The sequence below is a fragment of the Hylobates moloch genome, unplaced genomic scaffold, assembly GCF_009828535.3.
Source record: "Hylobates moloch isolate HMO894 unplaced genomic scaffold, HMol_V3 SCAFFOLD_10, whole genome shotgun sequence".
In the NCBI taxonomy this organism is placed as follows: domain Eukaryota; kingdom Metazoa; phylum Chordata; class Mammalia; order Primates; family Hylobatidae; genus Hylobates; species Hylobates moloch.
Window position 1 is genome coordinate 29,296,841 of NW_026652285.1, and position 21,519 is coordinate 29,318,359.

The 21,519-nt window shown below is 52.8% G+C and overlaps 1 protein-coding gene across 1 annotated transcript in view; it reads right to left on the reverse strand.

Moving 5' to 3' along the window:
- Window positions 1–4,338: 4,338 nt before the first annotated feature.
- WNT9B (Wnt family member 9B) overlaps window positions 4,339–21,519 on the reverse strand; it is a 34,086-nt gene continuing 16,905 nt past the window's right edge. Inside the window, exons 2-5 of the mRNA XM_032162630.1 lie at window positions 18,324–18,580; window positions 15,679–15,944; window positions 14,581–14,889; window positions 4,339–6,016 (exon numbers count right to left, since the gene is read on the reverse strand). Of these exons, the coding sequence (XP_032018521.1) occupies window positions 5,936–6,016; window positions 14,581–14,889; window positions 15,679–15,944; window positions 18,324–18,580 (913 nt within the window). The 3' untranslated portion in view covers window positions 4,339–5,935. The remainder of the gene's footprint in view (window positions 6,017–14,580; window positions 14,890–15,678; window positions 15,945–18,323; window positions 18,581–21,519) is intronic.

Below are 21,519 nucleotides of genomic sequence, written 5' to 3' on the forward strand. Positions count from 1 at the left end.
CTGCTCTTCCCCTTTCCAGCCTCGGGCAAGGGCCTTTCATTTCTCTGTGCCTCAGTTTCCTCAACTGTCAAGTGGTGATAGGTGCACCTACCTCGGGGGCTGTTAATGGAAATTAAATAGGATGAGGCGGGCAAAGTCCTGGCTCAAGGCCAGGCCCACTGAACATGAGCATTAAAACGGGTGGTTCTTGGCTTCCTTCCTTCCTTGCATCCAGCCCCCGCCCGTGCCTCTTGATCCTGCTTTTGTCTCTTCCTGAGAACCTTGCCCAGGGCTCCTGAGGGACCCCATGGCCGGTGGGATCCTTGGAGCTTGGGCCGATGGAAGGCAGGCTTGTGACAAGGTCCAAGGGTTACTATGGACAATGCCGTCCCAAAGAGAGGCCATGCCTGTGGCTGAAGGAGATAGACCCCAGTTCAACGGCTGAGCACAGTGGTTTTGCCAGGAGTCTCTCAGTTGCAAAATTTCACAGCCCTGGGAATTATCAAATGGAGTGACCAAAATGTGGTCCCAGAGCAGTGCTGTCACACGACACCAGTATGAGTCTACCCCGAGGCAGTGATGCTGGGATGCCAAGACCTCCCACTCCCTGGTCTCGGGACCTGAGCTCCTGATGGCAGTCCAGGAGGGACTGCTCCCCTTTGCCCACTCCCTACCATCCAGCCTCTTATCGAATTGGCAGGAAGGAGGAAAGCCCACCAGGGAACTCACAGACCCAAATTCTTCCTCCTGAAGCACCCTCCAGCTGGACAGCCCTTGTCCCTCGTGGAGCACTTTAGGCAGAGTTGGGAAACCACAAAAATTTTAAGCTGAGATGAAGGAACGTAATGGGCTCTAATTTGAACTGACAGCAGCATGATTAGTCGGCACAAGGCTGCAGGAGCAGCGGGGGACTGGCAGGGAGGGAAGAGGAGCGAGGAGGAGGAGGGACGAGGGACAAAAAGACATAGAGCAGACCCAAGAATGAGGCACGGCCTCAGGGGTGGAGATGCAGGCCGGACTGAAACGGCGGCATGGGAGGGGCTGCTCAGGATAATACTTACGGTAATAATAGTAATCGCAGAGAATGCTTGTTTAGCGCTGACCATGTGCCAGGCATTATTCTAAGCACTTGTTTTAACGAACGTGATCCTTGCGATGTAGGTGTGTTAGTATCAGGATCCTCATTTTACAGATGGTGTAGAAATAAAGTCACAGAGAGGTCCATCGATAAAGAATGTCAGCCCTGCGTGCAAGGCTGGGGTCTGGTTGCTAGTAGAAGCTGCCTTCTGTTTTCTAGGAGTCAAAAATCCAAGGTCCCGCTTAGGAGTCCATGAAATGCAACTGACACTTTCAGAATGAACAAAGGCTTGGGGTCTGCGGCAAGGAGGGTGAGGGAGGGCTGTGTGGACCCCCTCCATCCAGGGTTGGGAGGGAAGAAAAGGCATGCTCTAATAATCACAGCACAGGTATGGATGACAGAGGACCAAGAACACAGAAGTCAGAGGTCTTAATTAGCCTTTTAGGACTCAGAGGTCCATTTAGCCAACTGGGGGCTGACGGCCATGACCCCTGACAGTTGGGTGGTCTCCACTAAGGCCTTGATGAAGCTATGGGTTAAGACATGACTTCCTTGTCCTTCCAAGAAAGGACAGAGGGGACTTGGTCTCCAGTTCTGCTTCCCTGTGGCTAGCTGGCCCCACAGCTCTCTGGGGGTCAGACGTGCTGAGCCACCCCCGCCACGCCCAGGGAGGCACTTCCTGCCTGGCTGAGGCAGTCATACCCAGAGGTCCTGATTCTGAAGGGGACATCTCTGAGTGAGTGATTCATTGCCTCCCCATCCTGCATCTAGATATAGTCAACTCCTGACCCTCTGGTCCCCCTGGAAATCAGATTTTCAAAATCTTATTGATGCCACCATGGGTTCTAAGTCTAGGACAGGAATAACGGTTGAGTTGTACTTAGTAGGCTCTGCAGAGTCAGAAGAAATGGTTCTCTTCCTGCTGCAGGGAAGAACTGAGCGGGCAAGCAGAGGAAATTTTAGACATGAGAGCTCTGCTTTAGGGTCAGGAAGGGGCTAAGAGGCACCTGGAGTCAAAGCTTGACAATGTGAACTCATGCAGGTTACTTAACCTTTGCATGCCTCAGTTTCTTCATCTGTAAAATGGGGGTAGTGATTACAGTAGCTTGCTCCTGGTAGGGTGGTTGTGAGGTCAAGGATTTAATCAAATCCAAGTAAAGCATTTTGCACAGCACCAGGTGCTTTGGTGGTGCTCAGAAACACTGGTTTTCACTGCTATGAATAGTATGCTGCTGCCTTGGGTCTGGGGCTGGGAGAGAGTTCTGTCCCTTCCTAGCATGGGGAAATTTCTTGGTCTGTGACATAAGATGAGCAACCAGACAGTATGGGGTTGTTTTATTCCTGTGCCTGACAGGGAGCTGATTCTAGAAGAGCCAAGAACCCTCCTTAGTGGGCCACCCTGAGCTTCAAACTTCTTTCTGCCCTCCTGTACCCAGGATTGGATTAGTGTAAACTGTAAAATGCCGCAGCAGTGTTAGGAGTTCCTGTCACCAAGGGCCTTTCAGAGGCCCAGGAATATATCAGTAGAGTCAGTGGCAGCCTTCGGGTCCCCTCTCCCTAGCCTCTGCCAATGACAGCAACCATAATTGAGGAATAATAATAGCTACCATACAGTAAGCACATCCTGTGTGCCAGGCACTTTCTGGGGACACCTTTAATCCTCCCAGTGACCCTGCAAGGTTGGTGTTTATCACCCAACACCATAAACTTCCATTGACACCTGCATCCCTCTCCCTCCAACTCCCCACCTGACCCACACCTCCCTAAGCTTCAGGCTGCAGCTGGGCTCTCACTTCTCTGGGAAGCTTTCTCTGACATCCCCTAGGCCAGGTGGGTATCCCTTCTCCCTGCTGATGTTCCCATAAGCACACTCTACGTCCAGCTTGTGAAAACTCATCACATTTTATTTTTATTTATTTTGGATCAGGAATACATTCACATGGTTCAGAATTCAAAAGCAACAAGAAATGGAGTAAAAAGTCTCCCTGCTCTCCCTATCTCTAGCTCCCAGCCACTGAGTTTGGCTGCCCAGGGTGAGTAGGGTTGTCAGTTTCATCACATTGAATAGTGATGACTTGTTTATCTGTCTTCTGTGTTTTAAGAGCAGGAACTCCGCCTGTCTCACTAATTGCTTCATCCCTGGGTCCCAGCACAGTGGACAGTGGCTGGCACATAGTAGGAGTGCTACATGTGTTATCTATCTCTCTGAGAGATTTCTCTTTCTTTCTTTCTTTTCTTTTCTTTCTTTTTTTTTTTTTTTTTTTTTTTGGAGAGGGAGTCTCACTCTGTTGCCCAGGCTGGAGTGCAGTGGAGTGATCTTGCCTCACTGCAACCTTCACCTCCTGGGTTCAAGCGATTCTCCTGCCTCAGCCTCCCAAGTGTCTGGTGTTACAGGCATATGCTACCATGCCCAGCTAATTTCTTGTATTTAGTAGAGATGGGATTTCATCATGTTGGCCAAGCTGGTCTCGAACTCCTGACCTCAGATGATCCACCCGCCTCAGCCTCCCAAAGTGTTGGGATTACAGGCTTGAGCCACCACGTCTGGTCTTCTCTGAGAGATTTCTATAGAAAGATATCTATATACAGATTTTTTTTAAATGAATGAGGCTCAGAGAAGAAAGGTGACTTTGCTTGCTTAGTTCTAACTCCCAAGACTGTGCTCACTGGGAACTCTGTTTATCTGAATCTTAATGACCACCTGTCCCTTCTTCTTGGACATTTGACCATCCTCTGTGAAATGGATCCTAATTTCAATTTTTTTAGGCTTAATTTTTAAATGGAAACATAAACAGTATCCCTCATTAATTATCAGAAAATAGACCAACGCTATACTCCCAAAGTCCCATTGGTGCCTGCCCAATCCTGGCCTCATTTTACCATGGCTCCAACTTTGTGTTAAGGATGTTCTTGCTGGCCGGGCGCAGTGGCTCATGCCTGTAATCCCAGCACTTTGGGAGGCCAAGGCAGGTGGATCGCTTGAGCCCAGGAGTTCGAGACCAGCCTGGGCAATATGGTGAAACCCCGTCTCTACTAAAAACACAAAAATTAGCCAGGTATGGTGGTGCACGCCTGTAATCCCAGCTACTCGGGAGGCTGAGGCAGGAGAATTGCTTGAACCTAGGAGGTGGAGTTTGCAGTGAACCGAGATGGCACCACTGCACTCCAACCTGGGTGACAGAGTGCGACTCGGTCTCAAAAAAAAAAAACAGATGCTGTTGCTTATCTGGCCTCACTTTGCCCATCTGTAAAATGGTGTCAAAAGACAAAATGACAACAAATTTTGTTTAACGATCTTAATTGGCTTTTATTCATGATTCTAGAATTGGGCATCCCTCAGAACCACAGCATATTCAAAGAACTCCAACCAGCAACATGGTCACGCAGTATTTGTGGATAGAAAACAGAAGTAAGATGTAGATACAGCTTAATTGGTTATAGCTCGGCGTCCTTAATTGAATCACCTGGCCACCTACATTGATGAATGCTCAGCTGCTGTAACTGCCCCAAAACTCAGCTATTTGTTACAACTTTTTGCAACTTAGGAGTATACTCATAAGTTAATTGCATTTAGCATGAGTGACTCCATATTTGTTTGGTCTGTTGGGTCCATTACAGGAGCACAGTACAAACTAATGGCCTCCTACAATAATTGGAAGGGGCCTAATAGTTCTATGCATCTTTGATGTCTTCTCTAGTTTAACCTCCACCCTCACCAATTGATATAGGTTTATGCCTGCAGTAAATGGGATAGTTATAAAGCTTATGCTTGATACCAATGCAACTAGTGCCTGAAGTGGGTGAGGACAGCTTTCTGTCCTGGGCTCCGTATCAGCCAGACTGGCTATGTCCCCAGCACTAGCCCAGGCTTAGGGTCAAGTACACACAGCTGTGCATCCTCTGAAGCGCTGGAGGGAGAGAAAGAAGTTCATCTGGGGAAGCGGGTGGAGCTGAGGCAGGGGGGCCTCCTTGGGGAGGGTGGGTTGGCCCAAGCGCCGTCTCTCCCAGGGACCAGCAGGCTGCTTTCCAGCTGGGTTAGCTCATTCCCCACCTCATCTTGCAGAAGCTCCGGGTTCAGCCTTCTGCACAGCTTTGTTCTTGTGGTTGAGGCAGCCAGGGATTCTGAGAGTTGGGAAGGGGAAGCCAGGGGGAATGAAGGGAAGGAAAAGGAGGAGAGAAAAAGGCAGGTAGCATGGGCAATAAGGAGCCCATGTGTCAGGGAGGGATGTGGTGCCAGCTACACCAGGAAGCCTGCTATGGCAGGACACTGCCAGTGAGGGAAATGATGGGTAAACAGTATGGAGAACAAGATTTATAAATTCATTTGTTCATTCATTCATCCAATAAAACAAAGTATGCCAATATCGACAGATGGTTGTCGCTCAAAACATACACAAAATGCTAAGGCGGCCAGGCACGGTGGCTCACACCTGTAATCCCAGCACCGTGGGAGGCTGAGGCCGGCAGATCACTTGAGACCAGGAGTTCGAGACCAGCCTGGCCAACATGGTAAAAGCCCATCTCTACTGAAAATACAAAAATTAGCTGGGCGTGGTGGTGCACGCCTGTAGTCCCAGTTACTTGGGAGGCTGAGCCAAGAGAGTCACTTGAACCTGGGAGGTGGAGGTTGCAGTGAGCAGAGATCATGCCAGTGCACTCCAGCCTGGGTGACAGAGCGAGACTCTGTCTCAAAAAAAAAAAAAAAATTGCTGGCCAGGCGCAGTGGCTCACACGGTAATCCCCGCACTTTGGGAGGCCGAGGCGGGCGGATCACCTGAGGTCGGGAGTTCGAGGCCAGCCTGGCCAACATGGAGAAACCCCATCTCTACTAAAAATACAAAATTAGCCAGGCGTGGTGGTGCATGCCTGTAATCCCAGTTACTCAGGTGGCTGAGACAGGAGAATCGCTTGAATCCGGGAGGTGAAGGTTGCGATGAGCCAAGATCTTGCCACTGCACTCTAGCCTGCGCAACAAGAACAAGACTTCATCTAAAAAAAAAGGCTAAGGAAATATAAAAGAGGGAGCAAATAACTATTTGATGGGTTGCAGGAGTGGGGAAGTTGGGGGAGTTCACAAATTTCACTGGAGATATTTGAACCAAATCAGGAAGCAAATATAGGAGAAGCCAGGCCATAGTCCTCCCCAGCTCTACCGCCTCTCCCTTCCCAGACCTCCCAATCCCAGTCCAGCTGTCGCCCTCACTGGGTCTGAAAGCTGGCCCTGCCATATACATGCTGTGTGACCTCAGGCAAGTGGTCTAACCTCTCTGAGCCCCAGTTTTCTCAGCTGCAAAGGAGGGATGACACCATCTTAGAGGGTTGCCATAAGATTCAAATACAACAATGCACGTGAGAGGCACTCTGCAGAGCACTTGGTACCTGTATGAAGCCTGCGCAAAACAACTACTGTGGCTGTTGTCAGCATTGGCAGAGCAGCAACTTCACTTACCAAACCCTGGGCGTCTGTCATCAGGCTGGAAAGGAAAGCAGAGGCCATTCCAGGTGTCCCCCATCCCTGGCCCCCAGCCCTTGGGGAAACATGAGAAGCAGAGCTTGAGGATCTCCTGTGTGCCCCCTCACGCCCCTTAATCCTTCCTGAACTTGGGGAGGGGGCTGGGTGTGGGGTGGGGGCAGCACCACTGCAACACCTGCGTAGCCCTGACATCTCCCGCCTCTGGGCAGAGAAAGCAATTTCAGAAATGACATGTTGCCAACAAGCAGAAATCAGCTTCTGAATTAAAACGTGTCGGCGTCAGGTGACCCCGGGCTCGGAGGGCTGGCTGCATGAAGACAGCTGAGATTAGAGCCTGTCAGGCTCTGGTGGGGCTGTGTGGGAAGAGGTGGGGGTCCCGGGGGGCTACCGTTGCTCCCCAGGCTTCTGGCCACCCTGGACTTGTTGAGACGTGGGGGCAGGAATTCGGACGCTGGGTCAGGTTCTCCCGTGCCTCTGCCCGGCCTCCACCACTCCACTGCCCATTCTCCATGGCGGGAGGACGGTGGGGCAGGGGTAGGGGCTCGGCTCCCCTGACACGGTTCCAGTGTAAACACACTAATGGACCCAAGAGAGCCAGGGAGGAATGTGGGCCCCACAGCCCCTGGGGACTTGAGGAGGGATGGGAGTTGGGGGATAAGATGCGTGAGAGGCATCAGCCTCCTCTCTGCAGGTATGCAGGGTGGGGAGAGAGAGAGAGGAGAAGACAAGGAGGACCAAGTGGCAGGATTGGAAGATGCCACCAGTCACCCCGAATCCTTGCAACTCCCTCATACCCCTTCTCTCTGTCCCCAGGCCGTGCCCTGCACTCCCCGGGAAGAGGCAGTGAAGAAGCTATTTCATTTCCAGCCCTGCTACTTACTGTGCGGCAAGGGAACCTCTCTGAGCTTTAGTTTCCTCATCTATAAAATGGGAATCATAGGCCAGGTACAGTGGCTCACGCCTGTAATCCCAGAACTTTGGAAGGCCAAGGTGGGTGGATCACCTGAGGTCAGGAGTTCAAGACCAGCCTGGTCAACATGGTGAAACCCCCGTCTCTACTAAAAATACAAAAATAAGGCCGGGCATGGTGGCAGGCGCCTGTGATCCCAGCTACTCTATAGGCTGAGGCAGGAGAATCACTTGAATCTGGGAGGCGGAGGTTGTAGTGAGCCAAGATCGTGCCATTGCACTCCAGCCTGGGTGACAAAAGCGAGACTCCATTTCACAAAGGAAAAAAAAAAAAAAAGCCCGGGCGTGGTGGCTCATGCCTGTAATCCCAGCACTTTGGGAGGCCGAGGTGGGCGGATCACGAGGTCAGGAGATCAAGACCATCCTGGCTAACACGGTGAAACCCCGTCTCTACTAAAAATACAAAAACAAAATTAGCCGGGCGTGGTGGCGGGCACCTGTAGTCCCAGATACTCAGGAGGCTGAGGCAGGAGAATGGCGTGAACCCGGGAGGCAGAGCTTGCAGTGAGCCAAGATCATGCCACTGCACTCCAGCCTGGGATACAGAGGGAGACTCCGTCTCAAAAAAAAAAGGGGGGGGGATCATGGTTGTATGGACACCTGGGGTTGCCCAGAGGGGAGTATGAGGACATGGCCTGCACAGGAGTGCCTGTGTGGAGTGGAGCCTGCACAGAGTCGCCTGTTGGAGTGCTGGACACCGTGCATGCCAGCCATCTCTTTGCTTGTCTCTCCCCTTGTCTGGGACCTCCCTGAAGGCTGGACCTAGTCTCATTACCATGGCGTCTAGGACACTGTCATGTGCCTCGTGCCCCGTAGGCCACCAATCGGTGTTTGCTGCATGATCGGTTGCAAGAAGGAACTCCAGGTGAGAGATGGGGCGAAGTCAAGAATGGGAAAGAAATGGGAAGGGTGGGGGCAGGCATAGGATGCTTCCCCCCAGCTCCTCTCCCTCCAGAATGTCCCCATCCCCATCACAGGTGAGCCTGTAATCCCAGCTACTCTAGGGGCTGAGGCAGGAGAATCGCTGAACCTAGGAGGTGGAGGTTGCAGTGAGCCGAGATCGCACCACTGCACTCCAGCCTGGGCAACAAGAGCGAAACATCCTGTGGCTCCTTACAGCGTGCACAGAATAGGATACACATCACCCAAGCAGCTTATTGCCAAAATGTTTAACCTGAACCCAAGTATAAGGAAATGATCAGGCAAATCTCAGTTGAGAGGTGTTCTACGAGACATGCAGCCTGAACTCTTCAAACTATCACTGTTATGAAAGCAAAGAAAGTGGGGGACTAGTCTAGATTACAGGGAGCTGGAGAGACATGAAAACAACGTGCAATGCCTAATTCTTGAGTGGATCCTGGGCCAGGAAAACATGTTTTAAATATTTTTTAATTTTAATTTTTTAGAGACAGGGTCTCACTCTGTCGCTCAGGCTGGAAGGCAGTGGTGCAATCACAGCTCACTATAGCCTCAAACTCCTGGGCTCAAGCGATCTTCATGCCTCGGCCTCTCCAATCGCTGAGATTATGGGTGTGAACAAGCGCCTGGCCAGAAAATAATGTTATAAAGGACATTTTGAGGGACAATTGGGGAAGTCTGAATATGGACTATGTAGTAGATAATTTTTGTCAATGTTACATCTCTTAGATGTGGTGATGGCCTTGTGGTTCTGTTGGAGAATGTTCTTGTCCTTAGGAGATACATGATAAAGTATGTAAGTGTCTTGGTGTCTGCAAAGGTCTCAAAAATGATTCAACAAGATAGATTTGCATATGCAAAGAGAGAAAGCACATGTGGCTGTTTTTAAAGGAGGGGGATATTGTGGGTAGGGTACCCACCTAGTGATTGTCTCAACAAGCCCCGATCCTCCTGGAAGATGGTGGCACTGAGCAGCTGGAGGTGGAGGGGTCTGCGGGCCTGTTTGGGAACCAGTTTATGAGCAGGAACAAGGTAAGGCTCAGACGAGGGCAGGAGGAGGTGAGGATGGTGTATGGTAGAAAGAATATGGGGTTTGGAGGCAAAAGGCCTGGATCCGCTTGCTAGCGATATAGCCTTTGGTAAGTCACTTAACCATTTTTTGTCTAAATTCCCCTATCTGTAAAAAAAGAAGAAGGGTGTCCACCTTGTGAGGTTCAAGAGAGAAAATAGATGAGAAATCCCTTGATAAACTGGAGCCTGCTGCTGCATGTGGATGTGTCTGTCATTACTCAGAGCCAGCTGGTCTCCGGGCCCAGGAACACTGGGTAGAAGGAGCATGTTAGGACAGGGATGCTGGTGGAAATGTAGGCCCCTGCAGGGCTGGACTGTGGGCCCACCTCTGCCTCCCGCTCTGGGGAGCCCAGTTAAGGCAATGTGGACTCCAGCAGGGTTGAAGAACTGGGGCAGGGCAGGCCTGAGCCAGGAGACAGGCACTCTCTGCTGTGCTTGGTTCAGAAAGAGGCCTCCTCTCCCATCAGACCCCCAGGAGGATCCTGGTGGGCGAGGCCTCTCAAAGCATGTTGGGAAGGAACTGTGGCCAGAAAAGGGACACAGGGTTCGTGTGTAAATGATCCAAACCACTGCATAGCTGTGCTTCTCATCTCTCCTATTAGACTGTAGGTCCCTGAAGGCCCCTGCTTGGCTTCATCCCACCCCACCCGGAGCCATGCTGCTTGCCATAGCACGAGGGCTCCAGAAATGCTTATCACCTCCAGGAAGGACGCAGGCTCTGGTCTGTCTGAGTTGGTGTGTAATCCAGGATGGGTTACTTCCTTCCTCTAGGCCTTAGTTTACCCAGAATCCATAAAATGGGGCAATCCATCCTTGGCCGACCTATACCAGTGTACAGAGGAAAAAATCCCATACTTTGGAGGCCAGGAGATCTGTGTTCCAATCCTGGCCCCGCTGCCTGCCAGTTGCAATGAGGAGGCTTCTCATCTCACAGTCTCCATTTCCTTATCCATTACGGGGACCATGTCCAATGTGCAAAGTTATTGCAATAAATTGAGACAAAGTAAATGCAAATAACTGGCATGTCATTTATTGGTTTATTGTCTTTCTCACCCACTAGGATGTCGGCCCCATGAGGCAGAGACTTGGTCCTGTTCCTTGCTGTACCAAGCACCCAGGATGCTGCCTGGCGCTCAATAAGAGATCCCTAAATAATCATTGGTTAAATAAATGGACATAAGGGGCACTCAATAAGTGATTGTTTCCATTGTTATTCTAAAGTGTCCTGAGACAAAAAGCATTTGAAGTTCATGGTTGTTGAGAAAGGAAAGGTTCAAAAGCAAGTAATGTCCAGGGTTGGCATGGGGCTGTCTGTCTGCCAGGTGATGAAGGGTACCAGGAAAGCTGGGCTTATCTAGACCAGGGGACAGGACTATGTGCCCATGAGAGGCAGGCAGGAGCGTCCATGAGCAAGGGGGGCACTTGGGGCATCCTGTCCATTAGACTCCTTCGCTCTAGCTGCCTGCAGGAGGACACGCAGGCCCAGTCTGCCAGCGCAGCTGACTTTTGCAAAAGCAGCCAGAAATCCAGTGGAAAACAATTCATTTTTACAAGCAAAACACCAATGAGAGCAAACAAAATTCATCTGTAGGTTGGGAGGGGCCTGGTGGTGTAGCCCAACCTTCTTGGGCGATGTGAGCAGAAGGACCCCTTGGAGTGGCCTCCACGGGGTCCTGGTCTCTCCAGCCTTCTCCGGCAGCCTCAGCCCCTGAGACATGGGACTCCACCTGGGGGAAATGCCAACATGCCATCCAGATCCAAAAGGCCGGGATCACAGCCTGGGAAGGAACTGCTTCCCTGAGTTCTTGGGCTCACAGTGGTATCCAGGCTATCCAAATACCACAGTGGTATTTGGGTCTCCCGGGCTCAGAGAGCTCCTTGGGCTCACAGTGGTATCCAGGTATCCAAATACCACAGTGGTCTTTGGGTCTCCTGGGCTCAGAGCAAGTCAGCCTGTAGTGCCTCGTCTATGGAGATGTTCAGTAAATATTCATTGACCAAGTCTCTTCGGTGTGACTTTGAGCACAGCTCTCCATCTCTGGGCCTCATCTATAAAATGGCCACAGTAATGTGGCCCCACCAACCTCACAGAGATAACGGAGAAATCAAGTGAGATGAAAGGGGTAAAAGTTTTTGTTTCCAAACAGCAAAGTGCTTTACAAATGCCAGGTGTGGGCATTCTCGTTGTCATTATTATTATGAGCAAGACACTTTTGCCAGAGCAGAAGAAGGGGGCCTGGACCCAGAAGAGCAGAAAATCTACAAACACATCACAAGGAGGGTCTGGATGGAGCCCACCAGGGCTCATCACAGAGGGGACATGTGCTCACCAGCTCCGAGACAGACCCAGTCGCGGGATACAGGTTTGTCCTCCTTCCCGGCGACCTGGCCTCCTGCTCAATGGGGGACCCGGTCAGGTCAGGCTGTATCTCCCCAGACAGAGGGTTTCCGGGAAAACACACAAACCCCACCTGTGCTGTCCATGAAATATAGCAACTATATAAATAATATAAATACTTTCTCATATACCTTAGCTATATAAATTATTCTCCTTTGCTCTAAAAACTATATATTTGAGGTAGACAAAAATACCCTGTGAGTGTTTCCCTTAAAGCTGTAGAATGAGGGGTCAGTGGTCACTCTAGTCCCCAGGGGCCCCAAGAGGGCCGAGGTGGGTCTTTAGGGGTAACTGGAAAAGACAGGGATGAGAGCAAGGAAGGAGAAAAGAGGGAGAGAGACAGACAGAGAAGACCCCACAAGCCATGGAGTCCTCAGAACCTGCACTGTGCCATTGACTTGGGGTGTCCACGTTAGCGGCCAGCCACTGCCTAGATGCCTTAGAGCCTGCCCTTTGCCCTCCCGCGACCCTGTCACTGCCAGCCATGAAGTCAGAATGCAGGTGGCGTGTTGGTGGATCAGGGTGCTCTGGCCCCCAAGTTGCTCCCAGGCCCCCTGCTCTGCCAGTGAGGTCCCTGCTGCCTCACGCCCAGCACTGAGCCTGGGTGGAGGCAGAGTTGGGGCCTCAGAGGAGCAAGATGGATTGGGAAGGCAGAGAAAGTCTCCATGCTGTGGGGAAGTGGAAGAAAGGAGAAAACCAGCCCTCTCCCCATTTTTCTCCTCCTGGCAAGGTGTGGGCCAAGTGCTTGGGTCAGCAATGTCATTTTAACGAGAGGGGCTCAGGTCAGTTTGGCTTCTCAGCCGAGCCTCTGCAGTCGAAAATCCTTCCAGCATCCAGCAGACTGCCCTGATCCACTGGAGACTGGGCAGCTCCTCCTCGCCCTTGGAGGTCTCAGGGAGTTGGCTAGGGCACAGTCAGCGGGCCTTTGTCCTGGAGCTGGCACAGGCGAGGTTTCTGAGCATTCAGCTGATTCTGAAATTTCCTGTGTTGGTGAAGGGTCAGCAACTCTAGGTTTAGGGAGAAAGGAAGCTGACAGATGGGCGTGGCAGGGCCAGCAAAGTGGCCAAGGGCTTCCCGAAAGAAGTCACTTCCTCCTGGGTGGCATCGGGCCCCACTCTGGGGAAGTACAATGCCTCCAGCAAGGGGACCCCTGCAAGGTCTTCATCCTGAACAAGAGAGGCGTGTTCAACAGGAACCCCCAGCCTGGTCCAGGGGCTGTGCATCCATGTGTGCCTGTGTGGAGGTGCCAGTCTCTCCTCCTTTCACAGAGGGCCTTGGCAGGTGCTGCTGAAAATGTCCACAGGATCTGGGAAATTATCAAAGTCACGTCTCGTCCTCAAGTAAGAGCCAAAGTAAGGGCCAAGTGAGAGGCCATTAGGAACTGAAGGAGGCTACCCAGGAGCCAGGCTTAGCAAGGACTCAAGCACCTATAACCCCAGCCAGGGCAAAAGCCTTAATTAGATGAGCAGCCACAAGAATAGAAATGTAACTTCAAGTCATAGCTCATGAGCCAGCTGGTCTTCAGTATTGTGAACTCAGCTGGTGTGGGGGCGTCACAGACCAGGCAGGCCCCAGCCACAGGAAGTCACCAAAGCTCACTCAAGAGCCAGCTGAGAAACTGAGCTCGCTACATCACTGCCAGGAACCAGGAAGCTGTCGCCCTCCTCCTCTGGGCTGGGAGTGAAGATTCCTTTGGCCAGCAGGGAACGCAGGGAGGGGCCGCTGTCTCCCTGTTCAACCTCAGGTGCACCGAGTCCCGCCTTGGTGGCTAGTTCTCCCACCTGTCTTACCTGCACTGGTGGTGGTTTTGAGCACGGCTGGGTGAGTGTGCATAACCCAGCTCTCGAGACAAGAATGAGGCCTCAGGGGAGGCATATTTGAAAACCCATATCAAGGACACAGGGCTCCAGGGCACAGATCTCACTCGGGTCCACTCAAGCGCAGAAAGCTCTCCTTTCTCTGAACGGATGGCTTCTACCACCTGGGCTTTCTCCCCATCTCTGGCACAGCAAAACCAGGGGCGTGGTGGAGGTGTGTGACACCTGGAGCCCACTGCACCTGAGCAGGGCCACAGGACCCGACTGGCCCATCCCAGCCAGGCTCCCGCCTTCACTTCCCGCTGGCACTGCCTGCCTTGGCATTCCTAGCCCAGCAGTTCACCTCCCAAGAACATGCTGGCTCCAAGCCATTCAGCCCAGGAAGCAAGATGGAATAGCCCCTCTCTCCCCTCCAAAACTTCAGTCCCGCTGTGCGCTTGGTTTCCCTTATTTCCCTCCACATCCTTCTCACTCTGTCCTCCTCTCCAAGTCCTCAACAAGGTTGGGAATGCTTGCGTTAAGGGAGGAGGCTTTGCTTCTCTTTGTTGAGTATCGAGGGAGGCAAAAGGCTGGCCAAGGAATGGTGGTGAGTGGCACATATGCTGGTTTATGCATGCATGTGATGACTGCCTGCCCAGAGGGCCAGCTGGGCAGCTTGAAGGGTGCCACGGGAGGTCCTGGCAGTGCCAGACTGGCTTGCTGGGCAGCAGGCCTAGTGCTTGCAGGTGTACACAAGCTCCTCCTGCACACATTGCTGGCACTCCACGTAGCAGCACCACTGCACCTGGCAGTGGCAGGAGAAGGCCACCAGGCGGCTCTGGGTGTCATAGCCCCGCCCGCAACACAGGCTGCTGCAGCTGGCCTCCCGGGAGCACACCCTACCCGCCGTGCCAGGCGAGTACTTGCTGGGCCGGCAGAAGCTGGGTGAGTCCTCCATGTAGACCAGGTCCCCAGACCTCGGGGCCAGGCCTTTGGTGAGGCTGCCCTGCCTGGCAGGGGCCCACAGCTCTAGGCGGCCCAAGGCCTCATTGGTGGCGCTGGACACCTTGACAGCTGAGTCATAGCGCAGTTTCAGCACCTGGCCCGTCTCACGGAATGGGGAGAGCTGCTTCCAGCAGGTGCGCACAGCACAGGAGCCTGATACGCCATGGCACTTACACGTGGTCCTGAGGCCACTCTTCACAGCCTGTGCGGGGAGGCAGAACAGAGGCGTGGTCAGAGGCCTGAGCCCAGCAGCCAGAGCCTGCCCCCAGAGCACCAACCCCAGCAGGGCAGCAGCAGGAGAATGGGAAAGAGACCCAGGGTCTCAGCCCCAGCTCCTCCCCTTGTGGAATAGACAACTTACGCGACTGAACACAGCAGCCCTGGTTCACACCAACTCAGTGACTGAACACAGCAGCCCCGGTTCACAACTCAATAATGACAACTCAGAACTTAATCTCACAAACAGCTAGAGCACTGGCGTCTCCCAGCCTCCTCCCCTCAATAGACCAAGATACTTTTCACCCTCCAGACCTCCCACTACTGTGTAACCTCAGCCCCTTCTCTTCTCTGGGCCACTTCCATCTTCCCACTCATAAAATGGAGAAGTGGGGTTGCTGTAGATGGAGGTTTTCAAACAATGTTGGCTTCTAGGACCTCCAGGAAGGCCCGGTCCTTGGAGTGGAGACCCCTCTCCAAACATGTCCCTGCTTCACCAAGACCTAGCCCTAAGCCTGGCTCCCACTGCTGACCTCTGCTCCCACCGATGACACTCATGACCCTTCCCTACTTCCGCTGTGTTCGTGGCACCCAGTCATGGCCCAGAGTAGATGCCAAGGGAATGTTGGTTGAAGACGTGAAGTTCATCCTGCCTTTATGAAGTTCATGGCTCTTCCTGTATTTTGGGGGGTGGGGTGCTGGCCTCCTTCAAGCCATGCTCCCCAGCTCTGTACCCTGGTGGGAAGGCACTGTGGGCAGCCAGGGACATGCTCACCTTGATGCCCACGTGGGTGTTGTGGGCGTCTGTCCGTGCCCGCAGGTCCTTGTTGCCTCTCTTGGACCCCAGGAAGTTGCTCAGAAACTTGGTGCTGTACTTGAGGTTGTCACCGCACACACCCCACTGCCAGGCCTGCCGGCTCTCCAGCCCCGGAGAGTCATCACAGGTGCAGCGCTCCATGCGCCCAGCACTGCAGGCCCGGGCCAGGGTGTGGGTGAGGGCGGCAGAGGACACCGCGTACAGGAAAGCTGTCTCTTTGAAGCCTGGATTGGGCACCCAGGGGTACAGGGAGGGAGGAAAGGGGGAAGAGAGGAAAGGAGGAAGCTTAGAGGTTGCCTGCCACCCTCTGAGGGCCAGAGGCGGTGGCAGCAGCGCTATGATGGGCAGGACAAGGGAATGTGGCTTGAGGACACAGCTCCGGGTGGGTCTCCCTGTCAACTGCCCCTTAAATTCTGACTGCAAGTTGCCATTTAAATGGAACTTCCAGGCTGGGCACAGTAGCTCGTGCCTCTAATCCCAGCACTTTAGGAGGCCAAGGCGGGGGGCTCATTTGAGGTCAGGAGTTCTAGACCAGTCTGGCCAATATGGTGAAACCCCGTCTCTACTAAAAATACAAAAATTAGCCGGGCATGGTGGTACATGCCTGTACTCCCAGCTACTCAGGAGGCTGAGGCAGGAGAATCACTTGAACCCAGAAGGTGGAGGTTGTAGTGAGCTGAGATTGCGCCATTGCACTCCAGCCTGGGTGACAGAGGGAGACCCTGTCTCAAAAAAATTTTTTTTAATTTATAAATAAATAAAATGGAACTTACAAATTCACTATGGAGTATGTGCCCAGATTCCCAGAGGGCAGCAGGCCAGGGGCTACGGACTCCACGTCTCAGAGAAGAACACTGAGATGCAAAGAGAAGCTACTCAGACACCTGGTGTAGGCACAGTTGGGGCTAAACCCGCCATTTTGACTCCAAGTTGGTGTATGACCATTTGGATCGGCCCATTTCTGAGGCCCCTGAGATAAGCCCCATGGGCTTCCTATGACACATGATGGTTCTCAAATGTCATTCTCTGCTACCCACTGTGGAACAGACCCAGTGATAGAGTGACCTTGAGTCTCCTGGCTGACTTGCCCCAGACTGACCATCCCACCCACTCTGGAACCACCGATACTCCTGTCTGCTGGGTGTGGCCCAAACCTGGCCTCCCACCGGCTCACTACTTCCTACTTGCCCTCCAGTGCATCTGGGTGCTGGTGACGTCCTGAGAGAGACACAAAGAGAGGCCATTAGCTCGGCCGCAGACCGTGGGGAGCAGCTGGCCTAGGAAGGGCCTGGCTGCCCTGTACAGCATCACTGCATTTTTTTTTTTTTTTTTTTTTTTGAGACAGAGTCTTGTTTTGTCTCCCAGCCTGGAGTGCAGTGGCGCAATCTTGGCTCACTGCAACCTCCACCTCCCGGGTTCAAGCAATTCTCCTGCTTCAGCCTCCTGAGTAGCTGGGATTACAGGCTCCTGCCACCATGCCGGCTAATTTTTGTATTTTTAGTAGAGACGAGGTTTCACCATTTTGACCAGGCTAGTTACAAACTCCTGACCTCGACCTCCCAAAGTGCTGGGATTACAGGTGTGAGCCATGGCAACGGGCTAACTGCAGTGTTTAAATTTTTGTATTTTTAGTAGAGACGGGGTTTCACCATATTGGCCAGACTGGTCTTGAACTCCTGACCTCAAGTGATCCACCCGCTTCGGCCTCCCAAAGTGCTGGGATTAGAGGTGCAAGCCACTGCGCCCAGCCTAGAAGTTCCATTTAAATGGCAACTTGCAGTCAGAGTTTAAGGGGCAATTGACAGGGAGACCCACCCGGAGCTGTGTCCTCAAGCCACAGTCCCTTGTCCTTCCCTGTCAAAAGCCCTTTCCCCTTGGCGAGGGAGTCACATGGTGACCTGTGTTCTCCCTTCTAGACTGCATGCTTCCCAAGGGTAGCTGGGGTCTTGTTCAGCTCTGAACCTCCAGGATCTGGCACAGTGCCTGGCTCACTATGGGCATCCACGGATGCTTAGTGGGTGGGTGGAGGGGGGAGGGAGGTAGAATGGGAGTGGAAGGGAAGGAGAGACTGATGGATTGATGGATATGAAGAACAAAGGGACAGATAAAGGAGTGAACAAATGCATGGCCTGGCTGGTGTCATCGGGCCTGGAACCAGCTGCCGCCCACTCACGTCTTCATGTGCCTTGTTTCGTGTGTGTGTGTGTGTGTGTGTGTGTGTGTGTGTGTGTGTGTGTGTGGTGTGTGTGTGTGTGTGTGTGTGTGTGTGTGTGTGTGTGTGTGTGTGTGAAGAGGCAGAGGGAGACAACTGGGGGACCCCCATCTTATCTGTGAGCTCCTCCAGGAATAGGCTTGTGTCTCCTCCTCTCTTGAATCTTCCTTGCTCCTCTGCTCCCCTAAACCTGAGGCTGGGCCACCGCTGGCCTTCAACTGCCCCTCATTAACTCCTGGGACTCTTCTCATTTACCACCGTGCTAGGGCAGGAAGGGCAGCGTGGCCTGGGCACCGGAGCCAGGAAAAAGTAAAGGGCAGCCTCTCCCAGCCTCCACCTCCCTGAAGCCCTCTTCCCCCAGCCCTCCTCCTCCCCTAGCCCGCCTCCCCACCTCTCTTGAGCAGGCCTGTCCTGCCCTCCAGGCTACAGTTCCAGCGCTCATGCCGGAACTGAAACTGGCACTCAAGCAGGCCGAGGTGCGCAGCGTCCCTCAGGGTCTCAGCCAGGCCGGGCTCCCTCCGGCAGAGCTGCTTCTGCCGCCGGGAGAGCTTCAGCAGGTCGCACTGCTTCAGGTGGGCCCCGCCCTCTGCCGGGGCCGCCGCAGTGCCCAATCCTGGGAAGGGCGTCAGGACTTCCCGCCCGGTCAGGCTGGAGAGAGCAAGAGGAGGGGGAGACGGGTGAGCCTTGGGGATGGTGGTGAGGGGCCTCTCAGGGGCTTCATTTACTGCCCTCTGGGTGGCAGGCTGACCTCCTGGAGGTCCTGTCCCCATTTTACAGATTAGGAAACCGAGGTTCGTGTAACAAGGGTTGCTGCAGGACCTTAAACCTGTTTTCCAGATTCTGGTCTCTGTTCTTCTTATCCACCCTATTTTCCTGTTTCCCTATTGGCCCAGTTAGAAAAATCATCTGGGGTGCTTATTAAAAATATGCTTTCCCAGGATCCATGCTGGGCAATTCTGGGTCTGTTGGTTTGGAACTGGGCCTGGGAATCTGTACATTTACCACAGTCCCTAGGCAGTTTTTGTGATCCGGGAAGTTTGGGAAATAATGCACAGAGTATTGGTGGCTGCCTGGCCAAGAGAGCCACATTCCTAAGAGGGAGCAGGCAGAGGAGATGTGGACATTGACCGACACCCAGCCGAGGTCCCCTGACATCCCTCTCTCCCTTACATTATGCTGTTGCCCAAGTAATCCCATGCCAATCTAACATGTTTCCATAATTCCCAGATAGATCATCAACCATCTGACCACTTGGTGCCTGGTACAAATAGATGCCTGGGGAGAGAAGGGGATGGAAGGAAAGAGAAGGGAAGGAAGGAAGGACTGATGGATGGTTAGATGAAAGTGAAGGAGCTGAATTCCCATCAGGCCATCAATCCCAGACTTCTTGTTCTCCTAGATTGAAAGTTCATTGATTCTGGAGCCAAGCTACCAAATTCTAAGGCTGACGTTGTAGCTATGCAATCTTGACACCTTGGTTTTTTCCCTTCTGGAAATTGGGCAGAGTAATCTTCTCTACCTCCTAGGGTTGGTGGGAGGATTATACGAAATGGACTAACCACAGTGCCTGGGACATGCAGGCCTATCTTCCTGCTAGCTGGAGCTTCCCAAACTTCTCTCGTTGTGCAAGATGCTTTACTCTCCAGCTAAGCAGAGTCTCCCCTTTGTCCAGATGAGGAAACAAAGGATTTATGAGGAGGCAGTGACTGGCCTGGTCATACAACAGATCAGCAGCTGGGTGGGAACTGGAATTAGAGTTTGCCTTCCCTCTTCCCAGAAGCTCTCTGTGAGATGGCTCTGCAGGTTCAAAATGTTTGCTGTCCTATACCCTGGTGCCCCCAGTGTGGGTGGAATATACATCATTCCAGGACCCGGCCCAAAAGAAGTAACCCCATTCTGGGACATCCTGGCCTCATAGCCAGGGTAAAAGATCAAAGGTGGGCTGGGTACAGTGGCTTACACCTGTAATCACACACTTTGGGAGGCCGAGCAGGTGGATTGCTTGAGTCCAGGAGTTTTAGAGCAGCCTGGGTGACCGCAAAACCCTGTCTCTATAAAAATAGAAAAATTAGGTGGACATGGTGGCACAAGCCTGTAGTCCCAGCTACTTGGGAGGCTGAGGTGGAAGGATAGCTTGAGCCTGGGAGATGGAGGCTGCAGTGAGCTGAGATCACATCACTGCACTCCAGCCTGGGCAACAGAGCAAGACCCTATCTCAAAAAAAAAAAAAAAAAAAGGAAAAGGTGGAAGCAGGCAATGGCTCTTAGAGCTCCTGCTTAGATATGGCACTTACCACTGTTGCTCATGTGCCACTGGCCAAGGTAAGTCCTGTGGTCAAGTCAGGAGTGGTCAGAGAAGCCCCACGTTCCTCTGAGCCAAGGGCACAGCTCTCCTGTTTGGAGCCACCTGCCTTAGCCGGGACATCTGGCTGGAAGCCATGCCCTCTCTGTGTGCCCCTCACCAGAGGGTATGTGGCCTGGCCAGGCCCCAGGTGCCCTCAGAAATCACCCGTTGATTCCACACCCATCAGGTGCAGTCAACCCATCATGGAGCATATCTCCAAAACCTCCGAGCAGAGACAGATGCTATCGGGCTCCCCTTGGCCTAGCCTGGCCCTGGGCTCCTCTCCCAGACAGGGTGAGGGCAGGGACCCGTTAATCATTAATCTGGGGGCAAATGGGTAATTTTCCAGTCCACCAGGTCTACACCCAAACCCCTCCCTGCAGCCTGGCAGGAAATCCTCAGAGTTTGACCCTTGGCAGGCCCAGAGCAGAACTGGATGTCAGCTCCAGCTGAGGAGGCCACGCCTTGACTGGCTTCCAGTGTGGAGGGCAGCTTGGGGGCTGCAGCTACCTTGCCCTCAAATGTCCTCCTCCTCACACCAAGGGCTGGTGTGAGCAGCGACTTCTGCTCACACAATTCCTGTTTCAGAAACTGGACCTCCCTGATAGTAACTGATTGACAGAGGGGAGAGCAAGCAGGGAGTGATGGAAATTTTGGCCAATGAAGCTGTATATCCTTCAAGACCTGCCTCAAATGCCATTTTAAGAATAATAGCTATGATTGTTATATCATTATAGCTACAGTATGTGTCATACGATATGACATGATATATAACATATTTTTTTTTAGACAGTCTTGCTGTGTGGTCCAGGCTGGAGTGTAGTGGCGTGACCTCAGCTCACTGTAACCTCCACTTCCCGGGTTCAAGCAATTCTCCTGCCTCAGCCTCCTGAGTGGCTGGGACTACAGGTGTGCGCCACCATGCCTGGCTAATTTTCATATTTTTAGTAGAGACGGGCTTTCACCACGTTAGCCAGGCTGGTTTCGAACTCCTGACTTCAAGTGACCTGCCCGCCTCAGCCTCCCAGAGTGCTGGAATTACAGGCGTGAGCCACTGCACCCCGCCCAAGCTGTGTTATTGTCTGGGACTCCCCTGTAGTGTGGAGCGAAGGCTCAAAGTTGGTTTGTCTAACTAAGTGCATCATCCTTGATCATGACCTCTGACATGGGAAGAGTGCCAGAATTCCCTAGGCTGCACTTGGGAGCCAGACCCAGCAAACCCCTCCACTCATTCAACAGGCATC